General features: G+C 55.0%; 1 protein-coding gene across 1 annotated transcript; it reads left to right on the plus strand.

Annotated features, from left to right (window-relative positions):
• Positions 1-1,324: 1,324 nt before the first annotated feature.
• On the plus strand, positions 1,325-23,586 carry MDFI (MyoD family inhibitor; the record flags this gene model as incomplete). The annotated part of the gene is made up of 4 exons (XM_083878293.1): positions 1,325-1,394; positions 17,098-17,250; positions 21,987-22,235; positions 23,330-23,586. 4 exons carry the CDS (start codon positions 1,325-1,327, stop codon positions 23,584-23,586), a joined length of 729 nt encoding a protein of 242 aa, XP_083734419.1.
• Positions 23,587-25,448: the final 1,862 nt, after the last annotated feature.

Genomic DNA, 25,448 nt, shown 5'->3' on the forward strand with positions numbered 1-25,448 from the left:
TCAAACACCCAGTCAGGCAATCCAAAGACCCACCAGAGGGATCCAAACACCCATCCCAGATGCTCCAACACCCATCTGAGGGGTCCAACACCCACCCAGGGGGCTCAAACACCCACCCGAGGGCTCCAACACCACCCTAGGCATCCAAACACCCACTCGGGGGGCTCCATCACCCAGCCAGGGGATTCAAACACCCATCCCAGGTGCTCCAACACCCACTCGAGGGATCCAACACCCACCCAGGGATCTCAAATACCCAGCCAGGGGATCCAAACACCCACCCGGGGCTCCCACACCCCCCTGGGGTCCCCAGGCCGGCTCAGCCCCGTCTCTCCCCCCGCAGTTTTCCTCAGGGCACCGAGCCCCGCTGCGGGAGCGCAGCCCAGCCGTGAAACCCCAAATCCAAGGGCGGCCTGAGCCCCCTCCCCTCCCCGCGCCTCTCCCCGTCCCGGCGCCGCTCCAGCCCCGGCAGCAGCTCCCGGAGCGCTGCGGCCGCGGGTTTGGTTTGGCCGCGTTCTTTGCGCTCCCAGCCCCGTCGTGGTTTTTTAATTTGATTTTTTTTTTCTCTCTCTCTCTTTTTTTTTTCTTTTATTTTTGGAAGGAACTGGGCAAGAAAGGAGCCCAAGGCCGGCCCAGAGGCGGCCCCGGCCCCCAGCGCTGGGTCGGGGGATGCGGGGCGGGCGCGGGGGCGGGCGCGGAGCCCCGCGGGGGCCCAGGTGAGCGGCGGGACGGGCCGGGACCGACACCGGGCCGGGACCGAGACCGGGACCGGACAGAGCCGGGACTGAATCCACACTGAGCCCGGACCGAGCCGGGACTGAGCCGGGACTGAACCCACACTGAGACCGGACAGAGCCCAGACCGAGCCCCGGACCGAGCCCGGACTGAGGCGGCACCGAGCCCGGGCCGAGCCGGCATTAAGCTCACACTGAGCCCGGACCGAGCCCCACACCGGGCCCACACCGAGGCCGGACCGAACCCGACACCGAGCCTGGACCGAGTCCTCACCCGGCCCGCACCGAGACCGGACCGGGCCCAGACCGAGACCCACACAGAGCCCGGATCGAGCCGGCACCGAGCCCCGGACCGAGCCCGGACAGAGTCCGCTCCGAGCCCGGGCCGAGCCGGCACGGAGCTCACACCGAGCCCCACACCGAGCCTGGACCGAGTCCTCACCGAGGCCGGACCGAGCCCGCACTGAGCCCGCACTGAACCCTCACCAAGCCCGGACCGAGCCCCACACCGAGCCCAGACCGAGCCCTCATCGAGCCCCGCACGGAGCCCGCAGCGAGCCCCGCAGCGAGTCCAGACCGAGCCCACAGCGATGTCCCGGGCCGGCAGCCCCCGGCCCAGCCCCCCGGAGCAGCCCCGGGCAGAGCCGCCCCCGCCGCCAGGTACGGGGGGCGCTGATGGGGGGGCGCTGATGGGGGGGGGGACACGGAGGGGACAGTGGGGGGCGCGGGGTGGGGGACACGGAGAGGAGGGGGGGGCGCGGCTGGAGGGGGTCAGTGTGTGTGTAAACGAGGAGGGGGCGGCTCTGTGCTCATGGGGAACGTTTTGGGGTCCCGGGGAAGGTTTTGGGATCCCATGAAAGATTTTGGGATCCTGGAGAAGGCTGTGGGATCCCGGGGAAAGTTTGGGGATCTCGGGGAAGGTTTTGGGATCACAGGAAAGGTTTTGGGACACCGAGAAAGTTTTGGGATCCCATGAAAGATTTTGGGATCACAGGAAAGGTTTTGGGATCCCGATGAAGGTTTTGGGATCCTGGAGAAGGTTTTGGGATCCAGGGAAGGTTTTGGGATCCCAGGGAAAGTTTTAGGATCCCATGAAAGATTTTGGGATCACAGGAAAGATTTGGGATCCCAGGGAAGGCTGTGGGGTCCTCGATAAGGTTTTGGGATCCCGGGGAAGGTTTTGGGATCCCGGGGAAGGTTTTGGGATCCCGGGGAAGGTTTTGGGATCCCAGGGGAGGCTGTGGGATCTCTGGTGGGGTCTGTGCACCAGTGGGGGTGTGTGCAGGGCTCCCGGGGCACCGACTGAGGGATGAATAAATCAATGTTTGTGCCGGGGGGTTCTGCAGGGTTTGGGGGATTGTTCACAGTTTGGGCTGTGGGGATGCACTGCTGGGGAGTGGGCAGGGGAAGGGAAGAGGGGTGTGAGTGCACGGCTGGGGCTGGGGGGGGAGTGGGGCTGGGGAGGGGGTGCAGGCAGGTTTGGGGGGGAATGTACAGCTGAGTGTTTGTGTGAGGGTTTGTGCAGGGCTGGGAGCACCTGGGGGGTGTTTGTGGGTGAGTGTGAACACCTGGGGGTGTGTTTGTGCAGGGCTGGGAGCACCTGGGGGGTGTTTATGGGTGAGTGTGAACACCTGGGGGTGTGTTTGTGCAGGGCTGTGAACACCTGGGGGGGTGTTTGTGGGTGAGTGTGAACATCTGAGTGTGTGTTTGTGCAGGGCTGTGAACCTCTGAGCAAGTGTTGGTGCCCCTGACAGTGTTTGAGTCTGTTTGTGCAGGATTGTGAATGTCTGATTGTGTGTTTGTGTGTGATTGGGAATATCTGAGGGTGTGCTGGTGCCCCTGGCCATGTTTGTGTGACTTTTAGTGTGATTGTGTGTGATTATGAATATCTGAGTGTGTTTGTGCAGGGTTGTGAACATCTGAGTGAGTGTTGGTGCCCCCAGCAGTGCTTGTGTGTGCTTGTGAATGTCTGAGTGTGTGTTTGCGTGTGTCTGTGAACATCTGAGCAAGTGTTGGTGCCCCTGGTAGTGTTTGTGTGACTTTGAGTATGATTTGTGTGTGATTGTGAACATCTGAGTGTGTGTTTGTGTCCCTGGCAGTGTTTGGGTGAGTTTTAATGTGACTGTGAACATCCGAGTGTGTGTTTGTGCAGGACTGTGACCATCTGAGCCCGTGCTGGTGCCCCTGGCCGTGTGTTTCCCGTGTCAGTGTTTGTGTGTGAGCTCAGCAGCTGCCGGGACCCCGCCGGGATTTCACATCCCCAACTCTCCAGCAGTTTCTGTCCCAGAGCCAAGCCCAGGGAGCAGCTGGGGGGGGTGTGAGTTAAACCCCCCCGAGGGATGGGGGTGAGGGGCTTGGGGGGCTGCTCTGAGTGGGATCAGGATGTGGAGAAGGGGATGGAAAATTTGGGGAGTCCTCACTTGTCCCATAGGGCAGAGCTGAGCCCCTCTGGGTCGGTGGCCCTCGCCAAGCTTCTTGTGCAGAAACAGCATTAAAAACCCCACTGAGAGGTCAAAAACCCCACTGGGAGGTTACAAACCCCACTGAGAAGGTAAAAGCCCCACTGAGAGGTTATAAACCCCATTGAGAGGGTAAAAACCTCACTGGGAGGTTACAAACCCCACTGAGAGGGTAAAAACCCCACTGTGAGGGTAAAAACCCCACTGAGAGGGTAAAAACCCCACTGAAAGACTAAACCCCACCGGAGCAGGAGGCTGCAGGGACACACCACGCTGTTTCTCTCAGGCCAGACACAAAAGGGGCCAAATCCATGGCCGGGATCAGCTCCCAAAAATCTCCAAAATCATCGACCGGGGCCGAGCGGAGCGGCGGGAGCTCCGGGCACACGGCAGCTCTGGGGATCCGGCATAGCTGGAGCGGCCCCGTGTTGGCTTTGGCCTGCAGCACGGCCAGCTCAGGCTTTGCAGAATACATCCTCTTGTTCTCTTCCCCCTGCTCTTCCAGCTGGATGCCGCCGGCTCCGCTCCCCAGCCGAGCTCTGCTCCAAACTCAGCCCCTGCGGCCGCGTCCCGGGGCCCAGGCAGCTGCAGGGGGCTGATTTTTCCTGCCTTTCCTTCCTTTTCCAGGTGGGAAATGGTGAACTGGGAATGCAAAGGGACTGGGAGGAGTGCTGAGCACAGCTCCTGTGTCAGCAGCTGAAGGGGATTTTAAAAAGTAGCTTTAAAAGCTGTTAAATGGTTTGGGGGAATGGTTTTGGGGTTTTTCTGCCTGCCCTGTGGATGGGGACAGAGGGGTTCAGCTCCCAGATGTGCTGCTGGCCCGAGCTGGGACTGGCTGAGGTGTTTGAGGACACCCATCAGTGCCCAGTTCGGTGTTCCCGTATTTGAGGGACATTTCTGAGTGCCCAATTCAGTGTTTCCATGTTTGAGGTGGATCTGCGAGTCCCAGTTTGGTGTGTCCCTGTTGGGGACCCTGTTGTTCCCATCCCCTGTTTGAGGAGCATCAGTGAGTGCCCAGTTTGGTTTTCTCATCTCAGAGGGGCATCTGTGAGTCCCAGTTTGGTGTTCCCATATTTAAGGGGCATCTGTCAATGCCCAGTTTGGTGTGTCCCAGCTGGGGACCTGTTGTCCCTGTTCCCACATTTGAGAGGCATCAGTGAGTTCCCAGTTTGGTGTTTCCATCTTGGAGGGGCATCCACCAGTGCTCAGCTCAGTTTTCCCATATTTGAAGGGCATCAGTGAGTGCCCAATTTTGTGTGTCCCTGTTGGGGACCCTGTTGTCCCGGTTCCCTGTTGGAGGGGCATCCATGAATGCCCAATTTGATGTTCCCAAGTTTAAGGGGCAGATCAGTGCTCAATTCGGTGTTTCCATCCGGGATGGGCATCCATGAGTGCCCAATTTGGTGTTCCCATGTTTGAGGGGCCTCTGTGAGTGCCCAGTTTGGTGTTCCCATCTCAGAGGGGCATCCATCGTTGCCCAATTTGATGTTCTCAAGTTGGAGGGTCATCCATGAGTGCCCAATTCGGTGTTCCCGTGTTTGAGGGTCACTGATCAGTGCCCAGTTCCACGTTCCCACATTGAGGGGGTCTCATCTCCATCCCAAACCATCCCAAACACTCCCTCCTCTTCCTCAGCTCCTCCAGAGGGGGACCCACAGCATAAATCTGAGCAGATTTCTCGAGTTTCTCCTAATTCTTAATCTCTCCTCCTCCATCCTCCTCCTTTTCAGTGCGGGGAGGACCAGGGGCTCCCCCTAATCCCCACCTGCCCCGGCTCCAGAGCCTCAATTCCATCCCTGCCCCTCCTCCATCCCAAATCCTGGCTTCTCCCTCTCCTTCCCCCTTCTCCAGCTGGTTTTGGGACAGCAATCCTGCCTTGGGCCCCGCCGTGTCTGTGGCTGTGACACTCGGGTGCAGAGCCCTGGTGGCTTGGGCCGGGGCCAGGGGCTCTGTCACGCAGGGCTGAGCCTGGGAATTCTCTCCCCGTTCCCTTCCCCGAGTTTGACAAAGCCGGGATTTGGCTCCTTTGGATCCACCCAAGGCTGGGGAATGAACAGGGGAAACTGAGGCTGGTTTGGGCCGGCTCAGGGTGGGCTGGACAGCCCAGGTGGGGTTTGCTGCTGCTGTTGGGAAAATTCATCCACAAACGCCAGAGATTTGTGTCCAAAGAGGAGACAGAAGAGTCTTTGGACTTTATTTAAATAAAAAAGAGAGGTCATGGGGTATATCCCCTGGGGTCTCTCTAATTTTGGAGGATGCAGCCTCCTTTTTATCCCAATTTTCCAGCCCCATTTCCCTCTTTCTTTCCCCATTGTCAGAGATACTTGAGAGCTACAGACTGCCCAGAGTGCCTGATACCTAAAATTCCCCTTTCATGAACAACCCCCCTTTTAATTTCTATTTCTTATGGGACTTTATGGGTTTCCCCCATTCTTTCTTTCATCTTTCAATATCCAACTCCATTTCTCAGCAAACCCACAGTTTGTTCATAAAGGTAAATACCTCCTTTTCCTTCCATCCATCAGTGGAACCCTTCCCATTGTTCCTTTTATCTCTCGGCGCTGGTTTTATCCACCAGCAGCTCCAGAGTTTTGTTTGTAAAGACAAATCTGTCACTCCTCTCTCACTGCTGTTCCCCTGATGGACTCAGAGCTTTTTTTTTTTCCCTGGAATTTTGTTCTGGGTGCCACCACAGCTCGTCCCACCCAGCAGGGATGGGGACATGGCAAACCAAGGCCCTGAAATAGCCACAGGTAGTTTGCAGAGAGGACAGGCCTCTGTCTGCCCTGGGGATTTTTATTTTTTATTTTTCAGAGGAATTAGCAGAAAACAGGAGGGAAAAAACAAGAATTTTTTTGCTTCCTTCACTGAGGGGGAATAGGGATAGAGAGAAGCAGAAGAGGCTCCTTCTTCCTCTTCCTCCTCTTTTTCCTCCTCTTCTTCTTCCTTCTTCTTCTTTTCCTTCTTCTTCTTTTCCTTCTTTTCTTTTCCTTCTTTTCTTTTCCTTCTTTCCTTCTTTTCCTTTTTTTCCTTCTTTTCTTTTCCTTCTTTTCTTTTCCCTTTCTTTTCCTTCTTTTCCTTATTTTCTTTTCCTTCTTTTCTTTTCCTTTTTTTCCTTCTTTTCCTTTTTTTCCTTCTTTTCCTTTTTTCCTTCTTTTCTTTTCCTTTTCTTTTCCTTCTTTTCCTTCTTTTCCCTCTTTTCCTTCTTTTCCTTCTTTTCCTTCTTTTCCTTCTTTTCCTTCTTTTCCTTCTTTTCTCCTTCTCCTCCTTCTCCTCCTCCTCCTCCTCCTCCCTGTGAAGATGATGAAGACAAATCCATCTCCAGAACCGAAACCCCCTTGAATTTTTGGCTCATTCCCTTTTTTCCCTTTTCCCATCCCAGAGGGACATTTGCCGCCCTCCTGCCTCTCTCCCTGTCCTCAGTCCCCGCCTTTATCCCAGCTCAGAGTTTGAGACTCAACATTTTTCCTTAATTCTTTCTGCCTGTTGTTCCCGAGGATTTTGCCCCGAGGTGTAAGAGGAGGCGGAAAAAGCAGAAAAAGCTGTTTCGTGCTCGGCCCCAAACACGAAACATCCAGACCCAAAATATCCCCGGGGGCTGCACGGGGTGCCCCAAGCTGGGAATTCTCTGCAGGAATTGGGGCCACCCCACTCAGGAACCTTTTATTTGGACCATCCTGGCCTGGGACAGAGAAAAATCCCATCCAAAAATCAAAATAAACGTTTTTCTTTCCTTGTCTCAGCACTGATTTAATTGCAGAGTTGCAGCAAGAATCAGGAACACCCCAATCAGGAAGCTTTTAAAAACCCCCTCCAAAAATCAAAATAAACTTTTTTTTTCCTTGTCTCAGAATTGATTTAAATGCAGAATTGCAGAGTTGCAGCAGGAATTGAGGCCACCCCACCCAGGAACCCTTTACTGGGACTGTCTTGTTCTGAGACAAAGAAAAACCCTATTTAAAAATCAAAATAAAAGGGTTTTTCCTTGTCTCAGCACTGATTTAAATGCATAATTGCAGAGCTGAAGAAGGAATTGGGACCACCCCGTTCAGGAACCCTTTACTGGGACTGCCCTGCTTTGGGACAGAGATAAACCTCATCCAAAAATCAAAATAAACAGGTTTTTTTCTTGTCTCAGCACTGATTTAAATGCAGAATTGCAGAGTTGCAGCAAGAATCAGGATCACCCCAATCAGGAAGCTTTTAAAAACCCCCTCCAAAAATCAAAATAAACTTTTTTTTTTTTCCTTGTCTCAGCACTGATTTAAATGCAGAATTGCAGAAGGAATTGGGGCCACCCCATTCAGGAACCCTTTACTGGGACTGCCCTGCTTTGGGACAGAGATAAACCTCATCCAAAAATCAAAATAAATGTGGGTTTTTCCCTTGTTTCTGCACTGATTTAAATGCAGAATTGCAGAAAGAATCAGGGTCACCCCACTCAGCAACCCTTTACTGAGACTCTCCTGCCCTGGGACAAAGAAAAACTCTATTTAAAAATCAAAATAAAAGGTTTTTTTCTTGTCTCAGCACTGATTTAAATGCAGGATTGCAGAGCTGCAGTAGGAATCAGGACCCCACTAAGGAACCCTTTACTAGGACTCTCCTGCCCTGGGACAAAGAAAAACTCTATTTAAAAGTCAAAATAAAAGGTTTTTTGCTTGTTTCTGAACTGATTTAAATGCAGAATTGCAGAAGGAATCAAGACCACCCCAATCAGGAACTTTTTACTGGGACTGTCCTGCTTTGAGACAAAAAAACACCCCTATTTAAAAATCAAAATAAATGGGTTTTTTCCTTGTCTCAGCACTGATTTAAATGCAGCATTGCAGAGCTGCACGCAGCCATCCTTAAAGTGCAAAAAAACCCCTCCCAAAAAATAATAATAAAAAAAAAGCCCTGAATAAACCCAAACTATATTATTTCACCCCACAGAAACACTTTCTTGCAGCATTTCTGTTTGTCTTTCCAAGATTTTTTTCCTCTTCAGCTCCTGAAAACGCTTTGCTGGTGTTTGTCCTTTGAACAACAAAACTTAGAAAAAGAAAAGAAACTCTAGAAGAAATTAAAAAAAAAAAAAAAAGCTGATTTCTGGCTTTTTTCAAAGTTTCTGGGTTGGAGCAAAACAAAGCCAGGCCTCGGGGCTGTGTCGCCCCTGCTGCTGCTCCAGCTCCTGATTGAATTTCCTTGGAAAGCTCCTGCAGAAACCCAAACCCTCCTCGGGGGATTTGCTGCACTTCTGGTGATTTTTTAAAATTTATTTTATTTTTTTTTTTCTCCCAGAATTTTCCACGTCTGGAGTTTCCCCCCCTCCTGTGGGACAGGCACCAAAATCCCTTCCCATGTCCCAGTTTTTGGGATTTGTACATGGGAGCTACAGAGCAGCATTGAGAAGTTGTTGGGGGTTTTTTTGGGAATATTTCTTTGGGAAAATCCCAATTTCCTGCCTCAGTTTCCCCACCAACCAAAGCAAATTTTTAAGGAAAAAATCCTTGGAGTTCAGGGGAAGGTGTGATGGGCCCTGGTTTCAATCTGGGCTGCAGAAAATGCAAATTATTATCCTGGTTAATAATATCCTGGTGCCCAGCAGCTCCCGTTGATCCTCTCCTCAATTAATTTTTTTATTTTTAAGGATTTAGGTGGGGAAGACACAAATTTTCTCTGCCTGGGAGCTGCAGAAACCCAAACCCTCCTCGGGGAATTTGCTGCACTTCTGGTGATTTTTTAAAATTTATTTTATTTTTTTTTCTCCCCCAGAATTTTCCATGCCTGGAGTTTCCCCCCCTCCTGTGGGACTGGCACCAAAATCCCTTCCAAAATCCCAGTTTTTGGGATCTGGAGATGGGAGAAGCTCCATCTTACAGCACTGAAAAGTTGGATTTTTTGGGAATATTTCTTTGGGAAAATCCCATTTTTGCGCCTCAGTTTCCCCACTAATCAAAGCGGATTTTTAGGGAAAAAAAAATCCCTGGAGCTCAGGGAAGGTGTGATGGGCCCTGGTTTCAATCTGTTCTGGAGAAAATGCAAATTATTATCCTGGTTAATAATATCCCAGTGCCCAGCAGCTCCTGTTGATCCTCTCCTCAATTAACTTTTTTATTATTATTATTTTTAAGGACTTAGGTGGGAAAGACACAATTTTTCCCTGGCAGGACCTGTGCTGGTTTAACCCCCAAGGTTACCCCATTACCAGCCCGCCTTTGGGGCCTTAATCACTCCCTCTGTAATTTCTCCCTGGTCTGTAATTCCCAGAATCTCCCAGGATCTGATAGGACTTTGTTGCTTTCCAGGTTTTCAGGGATAATTGCTTTTCCCTCAGGACATCCAGAATTTCCTCCTGTGTCCTTCCTCCATGCCCTGAATTCCCAGATTTTCCATATTTTTGGGGAGTTATCAAATTCAATCCCAGTCTGGGTGTTTTCCCTGCTTTTTTTCCCATTGTTTTCCCCCATTCCCTGGGCCCAGAGTGTGTTTAGGATGTTTTATGTTGGTTTTGGGATGAGGAAAGGAACCTGGTCCTTCCCAGCTTTGTGTCCTGGGAGTTTTGTTGTCCCTGTTTCCCAGTCCAGGATTTTAAATCCTTTTTTCCCTGTGCCCAGAGTGTGTTTAGGATGTTTTATGTTGGTTTTGGGATAAGGAAAAGTACCTGGTCCTTCCCAGCTTTATGTCCTGGGGAGTTTTGTTGTCCCTGTTTTCCAATCCAGGATTTTAAAATCCTTTGCTCCCTGTGCCCAGAGTGTGTTTGGGATGTTTTATTGTTGGTTTTGGGATAAGGAAAGGAATCTGGTCCTTCCCAGCTTTGTGTCCTGGGAGTTTTGTTGTCCCTATTTCCCAGTCCAGGATTTTAAATCCTTTCTTCCCTTGCAGCTCCAGGCTGGAATGGTGCCTCAACACCTACAAAATATAAATATATTTAATTTAAATCGATTCTTGCTGCTTAAGCAATAATTCCTCCCAAACTGCTTCAACGTCAGAGGTGCTCCTTGCAGGGAATTTATATTTTATCTTCCCCAAACCCCTCGTAGGGGCAATTCTTGCATGAATTTGGTTTGGCAGGAGGAGGTTGGAGGGATGGGATTTGTAGGGACACCGACCTGGAGTCGGGGTTTTGTCACCGAGGTCACACTCCCAGCAGGGATGGGCTGGATGGACTCTGCTCCTGGCCTGTCTGGCCCCAAAATTCCTCCCTCCCTTCCCACCCAAACTCTATAAATACCAAATAACAACAACTCCCAGCCTGCTGAGCTGAGCTGTTTGGGGTTTTTGCGGGTTTGTTTTATTTTTTGCTTTTTGTGCATTTAGGAAGTCACTTCTCACAGAAACCAAACCACTTTGTTTTTTCTACTGGATTCCTCATTATCCCAGAACTGTTTATCCAAAGCTTTGCCCAGGTGAGCAGAGAGGTTTTCCAGGTGGGAAGCAAAGCTCTGCTGGATCTGTCCTGGCCATGATTTGGGTATTTTTCCTGTCCCAGACTCTGAGAGGGCCTCGGTGCATTAATTTCAGACTGATTGTAAATAAGGGATTGAGATTTTCCCAAGCTGAGCAAACTTCCAAACCAGGATTTTGCTTCCCTCTGCTCCCTCCTGGCTCCTGGGATGGGGAAGGATTTGCTCTGGTGCTGCCTCTTCTGCACTGGAAACCTGAAATACCCCTGGAATATCCCTGGAATATCCCTGGAACATCCCTGGAATATCCCTGGAATATCCCTGGAATACCCCTGGAATATCCCTGGAATATCCATGGAACATCCCTAGAATATCCATGGAATATCCCTGGAACAGGCCAGGCAGGCACCTGGGAAACCAGGAGAGATCTCAGGCTTGTTTTATCTGCATGAAAAAAAAAGATTAGAGAGGTCCCAGCATGAAAAGTGGGAAAATGGATGTTTCCATCCCTCTCCTGCCACCATATTCCTCTCCTCGGAGCCAAAGGGACTGGGGAGGGGGAGGGACAGAGAAATGAAACCCCAGGAGTTGGGGGATCATCAGCCACAGCCCAGGAATGCTGAGCAGGAATCTGGGACACCCTGGGGGGATTGACCCCAAACCAGAGCTCCAGCTGGAATATCCCTGGGATACCCCTGGAATGGGTCAGGGATACCCCTGGAATAGGTCAGGCAGGCACCTGGGTGGGCCAGGAAAGGCTGGAGAGGTCTCAGGCTTGTTTTATCTGCATGGAAAAGAGAGTAGAGGTGTCCCAGCATGAACAGAGCCGAGCTGCTGGGCTGTTGATGGGTGTTTCCATCCCTCTCCTGCCACCAGATTCCTCTCTTCGGAGCCGAAGGCACTGGGGAGGGAGAGGGACAGAGAAATGAAACCCCAGGAGTTGGGGGATCATCAGCCACAGCCCAGGAATGTTGAGCAGGAGCCTGGGATACCCTGGGGGCATTGACCCCAAACCCCTGAGATACCCCTGGAATGGGTCAGGCAGGCACCTGGGTTGGTCAGGAAAGCCAGGAGAGATCTCAGGCTCGTTTTATCTGCATGAAAAAGAGAATAGAAAGCTCCCAGCATGAACAGAGCCGAGCTGCTGGGCTGTTGGTGGGTTTTTCCATCCTTCTCCTGCCACCAGCTTCCTCTCCTCAGAGCCAAAGGCACTGGGGAGGGAGAGGGACAGAGAAATGAAACCCCAGGAGTTGGGGGATCATCAGCCACAGCCCAGGAATGCTGAGCAGGGGCCTGGCGCACCCTGGGGGGATTGACCCCAAACCACAGCTCCAACTTTGTGTCTCCCCACATCCTCTGAGGGGTCTGGGAGAGAGGAATGCACAGGTTTTTGGGAGCTCTGGCTGTGCTCTGACTGTGTTTGTGCTGCTGCAGGAGCTCGGCCTCATCCCAGCTCCCTCCAGGATGCTGCTGCTGCTCCTGCTGCCTTTCGTTTGTCCAGCTCTTTGGGAATGCTGAGCTCAGCTCATCGGGAATTCCAAAGCCCTTTTCCCCCTGATCAGAGCCCTGGGGGTGGCCCCAGGAGCTCCTGCATCCCCCAGGGCCTCCCTGTGTTCCCACAGGGATGTTGGTGCTCCAGAATTTGCAGGAATTTTGGACTTTGCAGGAATTTTATGGGACAGCTATAAATCCTTCCAGCTTCTTTGCAACTTTCCTCTCTTCCTTCCCTATTTTCCCACCCCCCCTGATGGACTTTGGAGCTCACTGATGCCTCCCATGACGGATGGATTTGGACTTTGGGATTGGGGACAATAATCAGAAAAGTGGCTCCATGTGCATGTCCTGGGCTTGGCAGGAAAAAACAGCTCCACATTTATCACTCTCCTGATCTCTGGTACCTCGGGGCAGTGCTGGGATTTATCAAAGCAGAAATTATTATTTTTTTGAGCGCCTCGTTACCTCTGTTCCCAAAAACCAGAGATCTGAGCTCCACATCTCCCTGGTGCTGCTCCTCAGGGAACAGAGGCTTGGACTCACCCCAGGCTCTCTGGAGGATTTCCCCTGGCCAGGAAGGGTCTGGGGGTGCAGGAATTTTGGGGAAAATTGAGAGAGGTCCCACCCCAAGGGATATGCCTGAGCTCGTGGTTGGTTTTAAAGCTGAGGGATTCAGGTCAAGGCTGGTCCTGCCCTGGGGCAGCAGGAGAGGGAAGGAGCCGGTCCCTGCTCTGCTGGAGGCAGGACAGGGGATCCAGAGGGGCTCAGCTGGACAGGACAGCCCTGGAGCAGGGATTGGGGGAATTGAGAGGAGGAGAGGGAGCTGGGAGCTGTGGGGTCAGTCTGTGCCAGTGATGGAAGTGTCTGTTCACCCCTCCCTGTGCCAGCAGAGCTGCTGCCTCTTCTTGGGGGTGTTTTGGGAGGTGATGCTCCAGCGTTTCCTGGACATTCCCTCTGCATTTCCCTGAGCATTTCCCTGGACATTCCCTCTACATCTCCCAGGACATTCCCTCTGCATTTCCCTGAGCACTTCCTCTGCACTTCCCTGAGCATTCCCTCTGCAGTTCCCAGGATATTCCCTCTGCTTTTCCTGAGCATTCCTCTGCATTTCCCTGAGCATTTTCTCCACGTTTCCCTGTGCATTCCTCACATTTCCCTGAGTATTCCCTCTGTATTTCCCAGGGAATTCTCTCTGTATTTCCCAGAGCATTTCCCTGGACATTCCCTCTGCTTTTCCCTGGACATTCCCTCTGTATTTCCCTGAGCATTTCCTCTGCACTTCCCAAGAAATACCTTCTGCATTTCCCTGAGCATTCCTCTGCAGTTCTCAGGACATTCCTTGTGCATCTCCCTGAGCATTTTCTCCACATTTCCCTGACCATTCCCTCTGCATTTCCTGGGATATTCCCTCTGCATGTCCTGGACATTCCCTCTGCCCTCCCCTGTGGATCCCGAGGGGCAGGAGCTGTGGGGCAGGAGCTGTGGGGTCTGTGCTGAGCCCACACACCTCCAGCTTCTCCCAGACCCTCTATGGGTCCAGGCTGTGACCCCCAGGGCAGACAGAGCCCCTTTCCCACCCCATTCCAGGGGGGAGTTTAGATGCTCCATCAGCACCATCCCCACATTCCCCACGGCCCTGCAGGGAGGCGAGGCAGGGCAGGATCAGCTCAACCCCCAAACTTCATTCCTGCCTATTTCTGTCCCTCTCCTGCCCAGCTCGTTCCCAGGGGAGTTAATTTAATTGCCACCTTCCTCCCTGGTGGCTGCGCAGTGTGTGAGCCCTTGTGCAGGGTAATTACAAGTGTGGATGGACAGGGACCAGCCTGGGCTCCATCCCAGGGGGAGCAGCAGCCTGGACATCCCTGTGGATCCACCCAGCTCTGCCCCACAGAGCCCCAGAGTGTCCTTGACCCCAGGAACGGGCACTGAGAGGGTGAGGAATGCTCAGGGATCTGCCAGAACTCAGCCCTTCTCCTGCTGCTCCACCTGATTTTCCAGCTTTTTTCCTGCAGGGAAGGGAGTCTGGTGCTGGTGGGAGAAGCCACAACTGCAGAGAGCATGAGCAGCAGCACTGAGAAGTTGGGGTGGGTTTTTTTGGTGGTTTTTTTTGGTTTTTTTTGTTTTTTGTGTTTTTTTTTTTTTTTTTTTTTTTTTGGAATATTTATTTGAGAAAAAAAAAATTCCCATTTTCATGCCTCAGTTTCCCCACCAACCAAAGCAGATTTTTAAGGGAAAATCCCCAGAGCTCAGGGAAGGTGTGATGGGTGATGTGGCTGCTCTGGGCAGCCCTGGAGGTTTTTTTTTTAAGCTCTGAGCAAGATTAAGCCCTGAGCAGTTTTTTAAAGCCCTGAACACACTCTGAGCATCTCAAGGTAGAAACCAGAGCTCTGATTCCTTCCCTGGGACTCTGTGGGAGCTTCACCCTCTGTGCCCTGCCCTGGGCACCTCTGGCTCCACTCAGAGCTCCTCATCCCCCAGGATTTCACGTCTGCCTTTGGATCAGGGCTGGGACATGACAGGGGCTGTGGATGGAGCAGTGTCAGGATGTTGTTCACACCTCTAACGCCCATGGGGAGATGACAACCTGCTCTCCTCACCTCTCCATTTCACCCTGGGCTTTCCAGGGCCATGGGAATGGCTTTTTTCCCATCTGGGGCTCAGCTGCTCCCACTCCACAGGGATTTGGAGTCAAAGCTGTTGTGCAAAATTGAGCTGGAGCTGAATTGAGCCCCAAAATCTCACCTGTGGGAGCTGTGAGCAGAGCTCCGTGCTGGGAGGAGTTTTCCTTCCCACAAAACCCCCTGTCTCTGGGGAGGGCAGAGAGGGGAAACTGAGGCATAGGGATGACTTTGGGGGGTGTTGTGGAGCTGGGAGAGGAGCAGCATCACTCCAGACCAACTGCAGCCCCTCTGCAGCATTTCCAGCCTCCTGCAGTTCCCAGGGCACAGCTGGAACCCCCCAAACCCCCCAAATTCCCTCTTTATCCTCCTTTTAATTATCCTCCTCATCCCTGGCGTGCAGGACCCCGTTTTTACCGAGGATAACGAAGTGTCCCAGGGTCTCTTTCTGTAGAAATTTTCCGTGGACAGTGGGGACAAGGAACTCTGCAGAGCTGAGATGTTCTAGAGACACGTGGGTTTATTATTACAAGGGTTGTGGGTAAAAAGGGCTTTGCCTTCAGCCACCAGCCTGGGCTGGAGCAAAGCCCTAAAGAGAGAATGGGGAGAGAGAGAGAGAGAAGAGAGCTCAGGGGGAAAAACGGGGCAGGAGCAGGGGAAAAACGTGGGGAGAAAACAGGAGCAAGTGAGGTGAGAGAGAGGAGAGGGGATGGGCCAAGAGAAGAGAGGTGAGGGAAGAGGGTGAGAGGGGCAGAGGAGAGGGTAGGAGAGCCAGGAGAAGAGAAAGGTAAGGGAAAAAGGTAGGAGAGCCAGGAGAAGAGGGTGATCACCTTGTTCCAATCCATTCTATCTCTTTTTGTGTTGAATATTCTAATTTACAGTGACCAATACAAAACCTACAAACTTTGCCTGCAGCCCATGAGAACTGCTACATCACCATGTCATTTTATATTCTAAACTCTACAGACTCCTTTCTTATGCCCTTGTTTCCTGATGTCTTTGCCAAGGTGGAAAGGCAACATTCTTATCTTTTGTTTTTTCCTGTCTTCAGCTCATCCCCGTTTTCCTGCCTGCCATGCTCACATCTCCAAACTGCCTTTCATTCCTATTTCACTCAGGTTTTACATCTGCAGTGTTTCTTACCATGCAGTCATATTCATAAGTCCTTCCTGTCCCGTCTTTCCCAACATCTCTCCCCCTTCCCCTCCCCTCCCCGGCTGCTCTCAGGGCTCCTGTTACAGCCCGGGCAATTACGGCTCTCCCTCCCTCCCTCCCTCCCTGTGCCCAGCCTGTAATTTAGTTTTATATAAAGCGCGCTCCAGCCTCTGTTGTGCAAGACGTTTCTATTCCGGGGGATGAGCAGAGAGGAGGGGGCTGGGGCAGGGTGGCATCGCACTGACCCCCCCTGGGCACCCCAAATTCCCCAGGGGATGCAGCAGCAGCGCTGAAGGGGGTCCTGCCTCCTCCTGCCCCTCCCAAGGCATCGAGGTTTCTCCCCTGGGGGATAACTCGGCTCCTTTGGGGTTTTTCCTGCCCCATCCAGGGGTTTTGAGGGGTTTTTTGGTGCTGGGAGGATGAGGGAAGGTGGCCGCCAGCTCCCGCAGGGAACACAGTGGCTCTTTCATGGGAAAGGGGGGATGAAAAATCCAGCTCGAGCTGTTGAGTTGTAACCAGATCTCTTGGCTTTTCGGAGAAGGAATGTGAGAGTTTGGGAGGGGTTTTTTTTTGGGATGGAGCTGCGGCGGGGTGAGCAGATGAGGAGTGGGGCAGCCCCAGTGCCCATCCTGAACCCCGGTACCCATCCCAATCCCCAGTACCCATCCCCAACCCTGGTACCCATCCCGAACCCTGGTGTCCATCCCGAACCCTGGTACCCATCCCGGTGCCCATCCCGAACCCTGGTGCCCATCCCGAACCCTGGTGCCCATCCCGAATCCTGGTACCCATCCCGGTGCCCATCCCGAACCCTGGTGCCCATCCCGAACCCTGGTGCCCATCCCGAACCCTGGTGCCCATCCCGAATCCTGGTACCCATCCCGGTGCCCATCCCGAACCCTGGTACCCATCCCGAATCCCGGTACCCATCCCCAATCCCGGTGCCCATCCCCAATCCCGGTGCCCATCCCGAACCCTGGTGTCCATCCCGAATCCTGGTACCCATCCCGAACCCTGGTGCCCATCCCCAATCCCGGTACCCATCCTGAACCCCCAGTGCCCATCCCGAACCCTGGTACCCATCCCCAATCCCAGTGCCCATCCCGAACCCTGGTACCCATCCCGAACCCTGGTACCCATCCCAATCCCCGGTGTGACAGGGATGTGGCTCAGGAATCAGAGCCCTGGGCAGTGTCTGGAGTGTCTGGTTGACCCCAGAGGTCTCAACTTTACCCCATTTCTCTTCCAGAGGTGTCCGAGCCCTCTCTCCCTGCCCCGAGGTCCATCCCCGCCCGCCCCGCGGTGCCGCCGAAGGAAAAACCCCTGGAGGATGAGAAACGCCCGGCGGTGGTGACAAAACCCCCCCGGGCCGAGCCGTGCGGAGCTGCCGAGGCTGTGACAAGTGAGTGTTTCCCTCCAGAGCCAGCCCAAAGCCGGGCAGGGCTGGGAACGCGGCTCCTCCGCGCTTTGTTCCTCCCCACATCAAAGCTCGGGCGGGCCTGAGTCACCTGGAGAGGGGAAAGTGAAGGGCGGTGTCCGGGCTGCCCCAGCCCTGGGGGGATACCTCAGCCCATCCCTGATTTGGGATGGGTTGGGGTCCTGTGGGGGCCGTGGTGGGGACAAGGATGAGCTGCCCGGGAAAGGAGCTGGAGGGAGCATCCCCTGAAATGCCAATGGGGGAGAGGAGATCCATAAAGAGCGTTTTCATGGGCACAGCCATGGGATGTCCCTATGGCACAGCTGCGGGTCTTTTCCATGGGCACAGCCACGGGATGCCACCCTGGCACTGCCCTGGGGTATTTCTGTAGGCACAGCCATGGGCTATTTCCATGGGCACATCTCTGGGATGTCACCATGGCAATGACTTGGGTATTTCCATGGGCACAGCCCTGAGATGTCCCTGTGGCACATCCCTGGGTTATATTCATGGGCACAGCTCTGAGATGTCCCCGTGGCACAGCTCTGGGATATTTCCATGGGCACAGCCCCGAGATGTCACCCTGGCACTGCTCTGGGGTATTTTCATGGTCACAGCCCCCTGGCACAGCCGTGGATCATTTCCATGGGCCACAGCTCTGGGATATTTCTATGGGCACAGCCATGGGATGTCCCTGTGGCACAGCCGTGGGTCATTTCCATGGGCACAGCCACGGGATGCCACCCTGCCACTGCCCTGGGGTATTTCCATGGGTACAGCTCTGAGATATTTCTATGGGCCCAGCTCTGGGATGTCTCTGTGGCACAGCCCTGAGGTATTTCCATGGTCACAGCCCCCTGGCACAGCTGTGGGTCATTTCTTTGGGCACAGTCCCGGGATGTCCCTGTGGCACATCCCTGAGTTGTATTCATGGGCACATCTCTGGGATGTCCCTGTGGCACAGGCAGGGATATTTCCATGGGCTCAGCTCTGGGATATTTCCACAGTCCCAGCCCCTGGCCCAGCTCTGGGATATTTCCACAGTCCCAGCCTTGGCCCAGCCGTGGACCGGGCACTCCGCAGCCGCTCTCTGGAGCAAAGGGATCCACGTCCCTCGGGGCAGCTCCTCCTGCCTGGGCCAGTGCGGGGCAAGGGTGAGGCCAGTGCGGGGCAAGGGTGAGGCTGAGCCGGGCCGGGCTGGGCCGGGCTGTGTGCACAGGGCTGCTGGTGCTGCGGGCCGGGCAGCGCCTCCCAAACCCCGCCGTGGGACGGGCTGGGATGGGGCAGGGTCCCCCGGGGTGGGGCAGGGTCCCTCGGGATGGGGCAGGGTCCCCCCGGGATGGGGCAGGGTGCAGGTCTGGGGTGGGGCAGGGTCCCCTGGGATGGGGCAGGGTCCCCCGGGGTGGGGCAGTGTGGAGGTCCGGGGTGGGGCAGGGTCCCCAGGGTGGGGCAGGGTCCCCCAGGATGCTCTTGCTCAGTTCCCCGGTGCCAGCAGAGCTGCCAGATGTGGGATTCTCTCCCGGAGCCCTCCATCCCCGCCAGGGTTTCACTCCCATTCCCTGTTTGCTGGATGCAGGCGCGCAGCCTCCCCTTCCCAAGGGGTGCACGGTGAATGGAAGTTTTCCAGCGGCAGAGCGGGCAGGGGAAGGGAGGGAAGGGCGGAATTGGGGCGCTGCAGGCGGGGGGGAGCTCACGTTTCCTGCGGCACAGCCCTCGCTCAGCATCTGGGAGCTGGGCCGGCTGCCCACAGACATTCTGCACGCCTGAGTCACAGCACAGCCTCTGCACGGCCCCCTCCCCTCCCCAGCCCAGCCCCCCGGCCGCCCCCCAAGGGCCCCGGGGCTGGGAGGGACTGGGGCACCCCCGTCCCGGTGCTGGGTGAAGGGATTGTCCCCTCTCCTGGCCGGGAAATGAGCAGCGTCACCTCTGCTGTCCCCCATTCCTCCTCACTGCGCTGCCCTTGGGGGTGTCACCATTGATTTTGGGGGGTTATTCCCCTTTTTGAAGGACCTGAGGACCCCATTTGGGCTCTCCCATGGGGTGGTGGCATTCCCGTGCCAGGGGGCTCTGAGGTGCAGAGTCACCTCCCTGCCCACCAGTGCCAGGATTGGCCCCTCCAAGGCTCAGCACTGGTGCTCAAATCCCCTTTTCCAGCATTTTGGAGCATTGGGATTGTGGGTTGGGGACTCTGGGGGTTGAGTTTCAGGCAGAAGCAGCAGACCCAGGTGGCTACAATATTCCAAACCCTGGCAGTGGCTCAGGGAGGGTCCCAGCAGGGGGACCCTGGTGATGTTTTCCTCGTTGGGAAACCCAAAGTGAACATCCAGGAGGGGTTTGGTTATTGAAGAGCTGTAGACAGGCAGTTTTCCCCAAAATCCTGGGTTTTGGTTATTGAAGAGCTGCAGACAGGCAGTTTTCCCCAAAATCCTGGTTTTTGGTTATTGAAGAGCTGTAGACAGGCAGTTTTCCCCAAAATCCTGCTTTTCCAGGCCTGATCCCCCCACTCCTGCCCAGACTCCCACATTTCTGGGGAGCTGGAGGTGCCTCTTCCAGAAGAGCTTTGGCCTCGTGTCCTAAAGGCCATCCTAAAAAAATAGAATCTATTTTCTTTAACTTTGAGGGGGGGGGATTCCTGGCTGCCTTGGGCCGCCCCTCGCCGGAGCCAGAGCGTGATTTTGATTTACAAACAGTTTAATCAGAGGAATGCAGCGGGATGGGGAGAGCCAAGTGCATCCTGCTGCAATCCCAGAGAATCCAGCTGCTGTCTGGGGCTGCTGCTGGGTCCCTCCTGGCTCAGCCCCTGCAGGCTCAGCCCCTTCCTGTCCCAGCCCCGGGCACTGTGGTCACCTCGGTGCCACCTCAGATGAGGCAGGAGAGGCCACTGGACGAGGGCACACAGGATGTTATCACTCCAGGAGGTTTTTAGGGAGGGGAGACAATTCCTGGTTTATCCCAGACCTGTTTTCTGCCTCCCCAGTCTCCCATCTCTCCTGCTTTCAGCCCACTCTTCCCGCTCAGCTCGGGGTTGTTTTAAGTTCTCTTCCCAGCGGGTGTCAAAGACCGAGTTTAACCCAGTTTAACCTCCCTGTGCAGCCCGAGCCCAGCTCAGCCTGGTAAAACCAAACACTGGGACCATCTACTTGTTGTCGTTCACCTTCCATCGGTTTTATTTTCATTTATTTTCACTTTCCATGGTGTTTTATTTTGGTGGATGCAGGACAGGGTCTGCCTGTGTGTCCCTGCACAGAAAGCAGCTCCTGTTCCCTGGTGCCACGAGGTGCCTTTGCCCTCGAGCCTCTCTCCTGAATCATCCCTTGTTTACTGCCCTGGGGAAGAGGAAAAGCAAAGTTTGGCCGAGGCACCAGCAGATTTTGATTTGTGGCATTGCTGAGGAGGATGAGGGGTGACAGAAATCCCATTCCTTGTGGTTCCCAGCCCTCTCCAGAGCAGCAGGGATGGGGACACAGGAGAAGGGGCTGAGCCCCCCCTCTGGCTCTGGCAGTGTCCTGGCAGGACACGGGGCTGCACTGGGAGAGGCTGGAGGAGGCACAGACACAGCTCTCAGTTATTTTCCTCCTCCTGCAGAGAAGTTCAGCCAGAGGTTGGGGAGACCTTAAGGAAGTGGTTCCTGCAGGGCCGGGGAGAGGAGCAGGCTGGCCCTGCGGTGGTGCCTCGTCCCCTCTGGCTTTACAGAGGGCACTGGGGACATCCAGGAGCTCTGTCCGGCCCCTCGGGGGCTTCACCCCCCTGGCTGTGCAGGGACATCTCCTCCTTCAGCTCCTCTGATGAGTTTCAGCGTGTCCTTCACGACAAATCTTCATTTCTTGGGGTTTTTTCATCCTTTCTGGAGCCTTTACCTCCTTCCCTCCTTTTCCACATCTCCTGTTCCATCTCCATCCATCATCATCACCACCTCCTGCTCACCCGTGTCCAGCTGGGGACTGGATCCCTGTTTTTTTCTGGAGGCTGGGTGTTTCTCCTGGTGGAGAGGGCAGGGGTGGGATACCTCTCTGCTCTCCCTCCAGGGCAGGGCAGGGGGGGATAACTCTTCTCTCCCCTCTAACCAGGCCAGGGTAGGGGTGGGATAACTCTGTTTTCCCCTCCAGAGCAGGGTGGGATAACTGTCTTCTCTCCAGGCCAGGGCAAGGTGGGATAACTCTCTGTTCTCTCCTCTAACCAGCCCAGGTGGGATAACTCTTCTCTCCCCTCCAGGGCAGGGGTGAGATAACTCTCCTCTCCCGCTCATGACAGAGTGGGATAACTCTTCTCTCCCCTCTAACCATGCCAGGGTGGGATAACTCTCCTCTCCCCCCAGGCTGGGGTGGGATAACTCTGCTCTCCCCTCCAGGCCAGGGTGGGATAACTCTCCTCTCTCCCCCCTAGACCAGGGTGGGATAACTCCTCTCTCCCCTCTAACCAGCCCCGGTGGGATAACTCCTCTCTCCCCCCAGACCAGGTGGGATAACTCTTCTCTCCCCTCTAACCAGGACACGGTGGGATAACTCTCCTCTCTCCCCTCCAGGGCGGGGAGGGATAACTCTCCTCTCCTCCCCAGCCCAGATGGGATAACTCTCTCGTCTCTCCCCCCAGCCCAGATGGGATAACTCTCCTCTCTCCCCCCAGCCCAGATGGGATAACTCTCCTCTCTCCCCCCAGCCCAGATGGGATAACTCTCCTCTCCGCTCATGACAGAGTGGGATAACTCTCCTCTCTCCCCCCAGGCCAGCCGCAGGTGCGCCCCCCGCAGCCCCCCGGGCCCTGCACCCCTCTGCTCCCCAACGGCGCCGGGCGGGGCCCGGGTCCGGAGGCGGGCGGTGCCCCGGGCGGGGCGGGGAACGGGACCTGCCGGGCCGCGCGCAAAGCGCCCCGAAAGCTGCAGCCGCACCACTCCATCAACAGCCAGAGCAGCAAGAAGAGCAAGGGCAGCTCCAAGTCGCCTTCTTCCCACATCCCCATCGAGGCGCAGGAAGGTACTGCCTGTCCCCTGAGCCCTCTGGGTTTTTTATCTTCTTTTCTTCTGTTATAGACGGGATTGATACTCGGGAGATGCAGTTTTGTGTTCAGACTCAGGTGTTTATTAATTATCTATAGTATATTATATATACTATAATAATATATACTATATTATTAATTCTTACCTATAGTAGAGTCTCACAAGTTGTGAGTTCTGCCTAACAAAGTGAAAAACGGTTCTGTCTAACTCTTTCCAAAGTCTTTGTCCAATTATGAGATGACACCTGAAGTATTTTTAGTTTTAACCCAAACACCCGTGGCCCACAATGTGGATTTTTTAATTCAATTACAAAACACCACCCAAAGCCATGAAAAAGAAGGTGAAAAAGGACTTGGCCAACACACTGAATCCTCCATCTTTCCATATATATATATATAAATAATATTATGTATATATATAATATATTATATAGTATATATTTTATATATATACTATATACTATAGTATATAAATGTATATAATCTATAATATATATATAATATAAACTATATGCTATATGCTGTAGTATATATTATATATACTATATATAATGCATATATACACTATATACTATATACCATATAATATATTATATATATTACTATATACTAAAACTTTGAACTCTAAGTTTTGCACCCTGTGATATCACACATTTCTATCCAAACTCCACACCCACAATCCCAGTGCTGTCACTCAATTTTGGGAGCCTTTTCCAAGGCCTCAGGTCCAATGCAGTGTTTCCTTGAGGGTCAGAGCCTGTCAGCACAGAAAGCCCAAAATTCCAGGGTTCCAACAGGGCCCCTCATCCTTTGGGATCTCTTGGGTGGGACCCTCTGAGCCCAGTGGGACCCTGGACCCTCCAGGCAGCCTCTGTGGGGTGGGTGCTGAGCGGGACCATCTCCAGTCCTCCAAAATCGCTCTCTCTGAGGGCTGGGTGTTGAGGGAGACCCCTGGGGCAGTCGCTGCCTCCCAACCCCTTTTTCCTCTCCCTTCCCCAAATCCCTGAGGAAGGATTTCCCCCCTCTTGGTGCTCACCCGGCATCCCCCCCATGCCGGGCTCTGTCTCTGCAGACTGCTGCGTGCACTGCATCCTCTCCTGCCTCTTCTGCGAGTTCCTGACCCTCTGCAACATCGTGCTGGACTGTGCCACCTGCGGCTCCTGCACCTCGGAGGACTCGTGCATCTGCTGCTGCTGCTGCAACTCGGGCGAGTGCGCGGACTGCGACCTGCCCTGCGACATGGACTGCGGCATCATCGACGCCTGCTGCGAGTCCGCCGACTGCCTGGAGATCTGCATGGAGTGCTGCGGGCTCTGCTTCTCCTCCTGAGGGTCCTGCAGGGCCGGGGGAGCCGCGCTGGGACAGCCCCGGGCTCCGGACAGGCCCTTGGGAAAACTCCTGGAGGAGGAGAGGGAATGCGCCGTTGGAATCCGCGTCCTCGGAGCCGGATCTTGCCCGGGGAAGGTGAAGCCGAGGGCTGTGGGGGCTCTGGCGGTGTCCTGTCCTGCTCTACCTCTGCCTGCACCGGGGGACAGCGGGAGCCTCCTGCCACCTGAGCCGAGAGCAGGAGTGTCCGTCCTGCAGAGCCACCCCGGAGGGGACAGCCTGTCCCACAGAGCCACCCTGGAGCCTGGCCTTGGGGACAGCCTGAACCACAGAGCCACCCCGGAGCCCGGCTTTGGGGACAGCCTGTCCTGCAGAGCCACCCCGGAGGGGACAGCCTGTCCCGCAGAGCCACCCCGGAGCTCGGCCTTGGGGACAGCCCATCCCACAGAGCCACACCGGAGGGGACAGCCCTGTCCCGCAGAGCCACCCCGGAGCCCGGGCTTGGGGACAGTTCTGTCCTGCAGAGCCACCCCAGGTTCCGGCCTTGGGAACAGAGCCACCCCGGCTGCTGGCCTTTTGGGAACAGCCCCGTCCCACAGAGCCACCCCAGGTCCTGGCCTTGGGGACAGCCTCTCCCACAGAGCCACCCTGGAGCCCGGCCTTGGGGACAGCTCTGTCCCACAGAGCCACTCTGGCTGCTGGCCTTGGGGTCAGACCGTCCCACAGAGCCACCCCCATCCTGGCCTTGGAGACAGCCCTGTCCTGCAGAGCCACCCTGGGGTCTGGACTTGGGGAGAGCTCACAGCTCTGTCCCGGCTTGGGGACAGAGCCACCCCAGCTCCTGGCCTTTTGGGGACAGCCCATCCCACAGAGCCACTCTGGGTCCTGGCCTTGGGGACAGCTCGTCCCGCTGCCACCACCCCAGGACAGCGCTCCGGGTGGGTTACAGGGGGTGGCACAGATCATCCCCCCTCCAGGGACATCAGAAAGGCCACCCCCAAGGCTGGGTGACCCCGGGAGGTGCCGGAGCCTCCAGCCCGGCTGTGGGGTCCGTGCTGGGGGACACGTCCTGCCAGCCCCCCTGCCCTCGGTGCTCAGCCCGGCGGCCAAGTGCAATACCCACAGCCTGTCCCCTCCCGGGGAGGAGCTTCTCCTGCAGCCCGAGCTGTCACCGCATGTCCCCCGTGTGTCCCTGGCTCGGTGGGTGACAAATGACCCCCAGCTGTTGTCAGCTCCATCCTGGGGACAGGGGTGGTGGCTGCGTGGGGGTGGAAGACACCTCGCTGATGGGCTGGGGAGACGGGAAGGGTCACGGTATTTTATATATTTTTTGGGTTTTTTTGTTTCTTTTTACTGTAAATAAAGGTCTTTCTTCATTTCTGACTGGCGGCTGGCCCAGCATGTGCTCTGCAGGGCACTCCCTGGGGGCAGAGGCTCCGTGTCCCCTGTCCCTGCAGCCTGTCCTGCTCCCAGCTGCCTTTGGGGACATGGGACAGGTCAGAGAAAGCCCCAGGGTGCTGCTTGTGCTGGGAAGGGAAATGCAGGAGGACTCTCTGTCCTTGGCTGCAGGGAACAGGTTGAGGTTCTGGAGTGTCCCAGCCCCTCTGGGACAAACCCTGGCTCCATTGTCCCACCATCCCTGGGATGTCACCTGCTCCACCAGCCCCGGGGCACAAATTCCACCAAAGGAGAAAATTAATTCCTAGCAGAAGGGCTGTGGGCTGGCGAGGGTGCAGCCCTTGGATTTTGGGTGGCTTTGGCCACTCCTGCCGCCCTCCATCCCTGGCTGGGACCCCCACCCATGCCAGGCCAGGCCATGCCACCAGGGTCAGGGGCCACCAGGGTCAGGGGCCACCAGGGTCAGG

Source organism: Zosterops lateralis, assembly GCF_965231275.1.
Source record: "Zosterops lateralis genome assembly, chromosome: 26".
Taxonomy (NCBI): Eukaryota; Metazoa; Chordata; class Aves; order Passeriformes; family Zosteropidae; genus Zosterops; species Zosterops lateralis.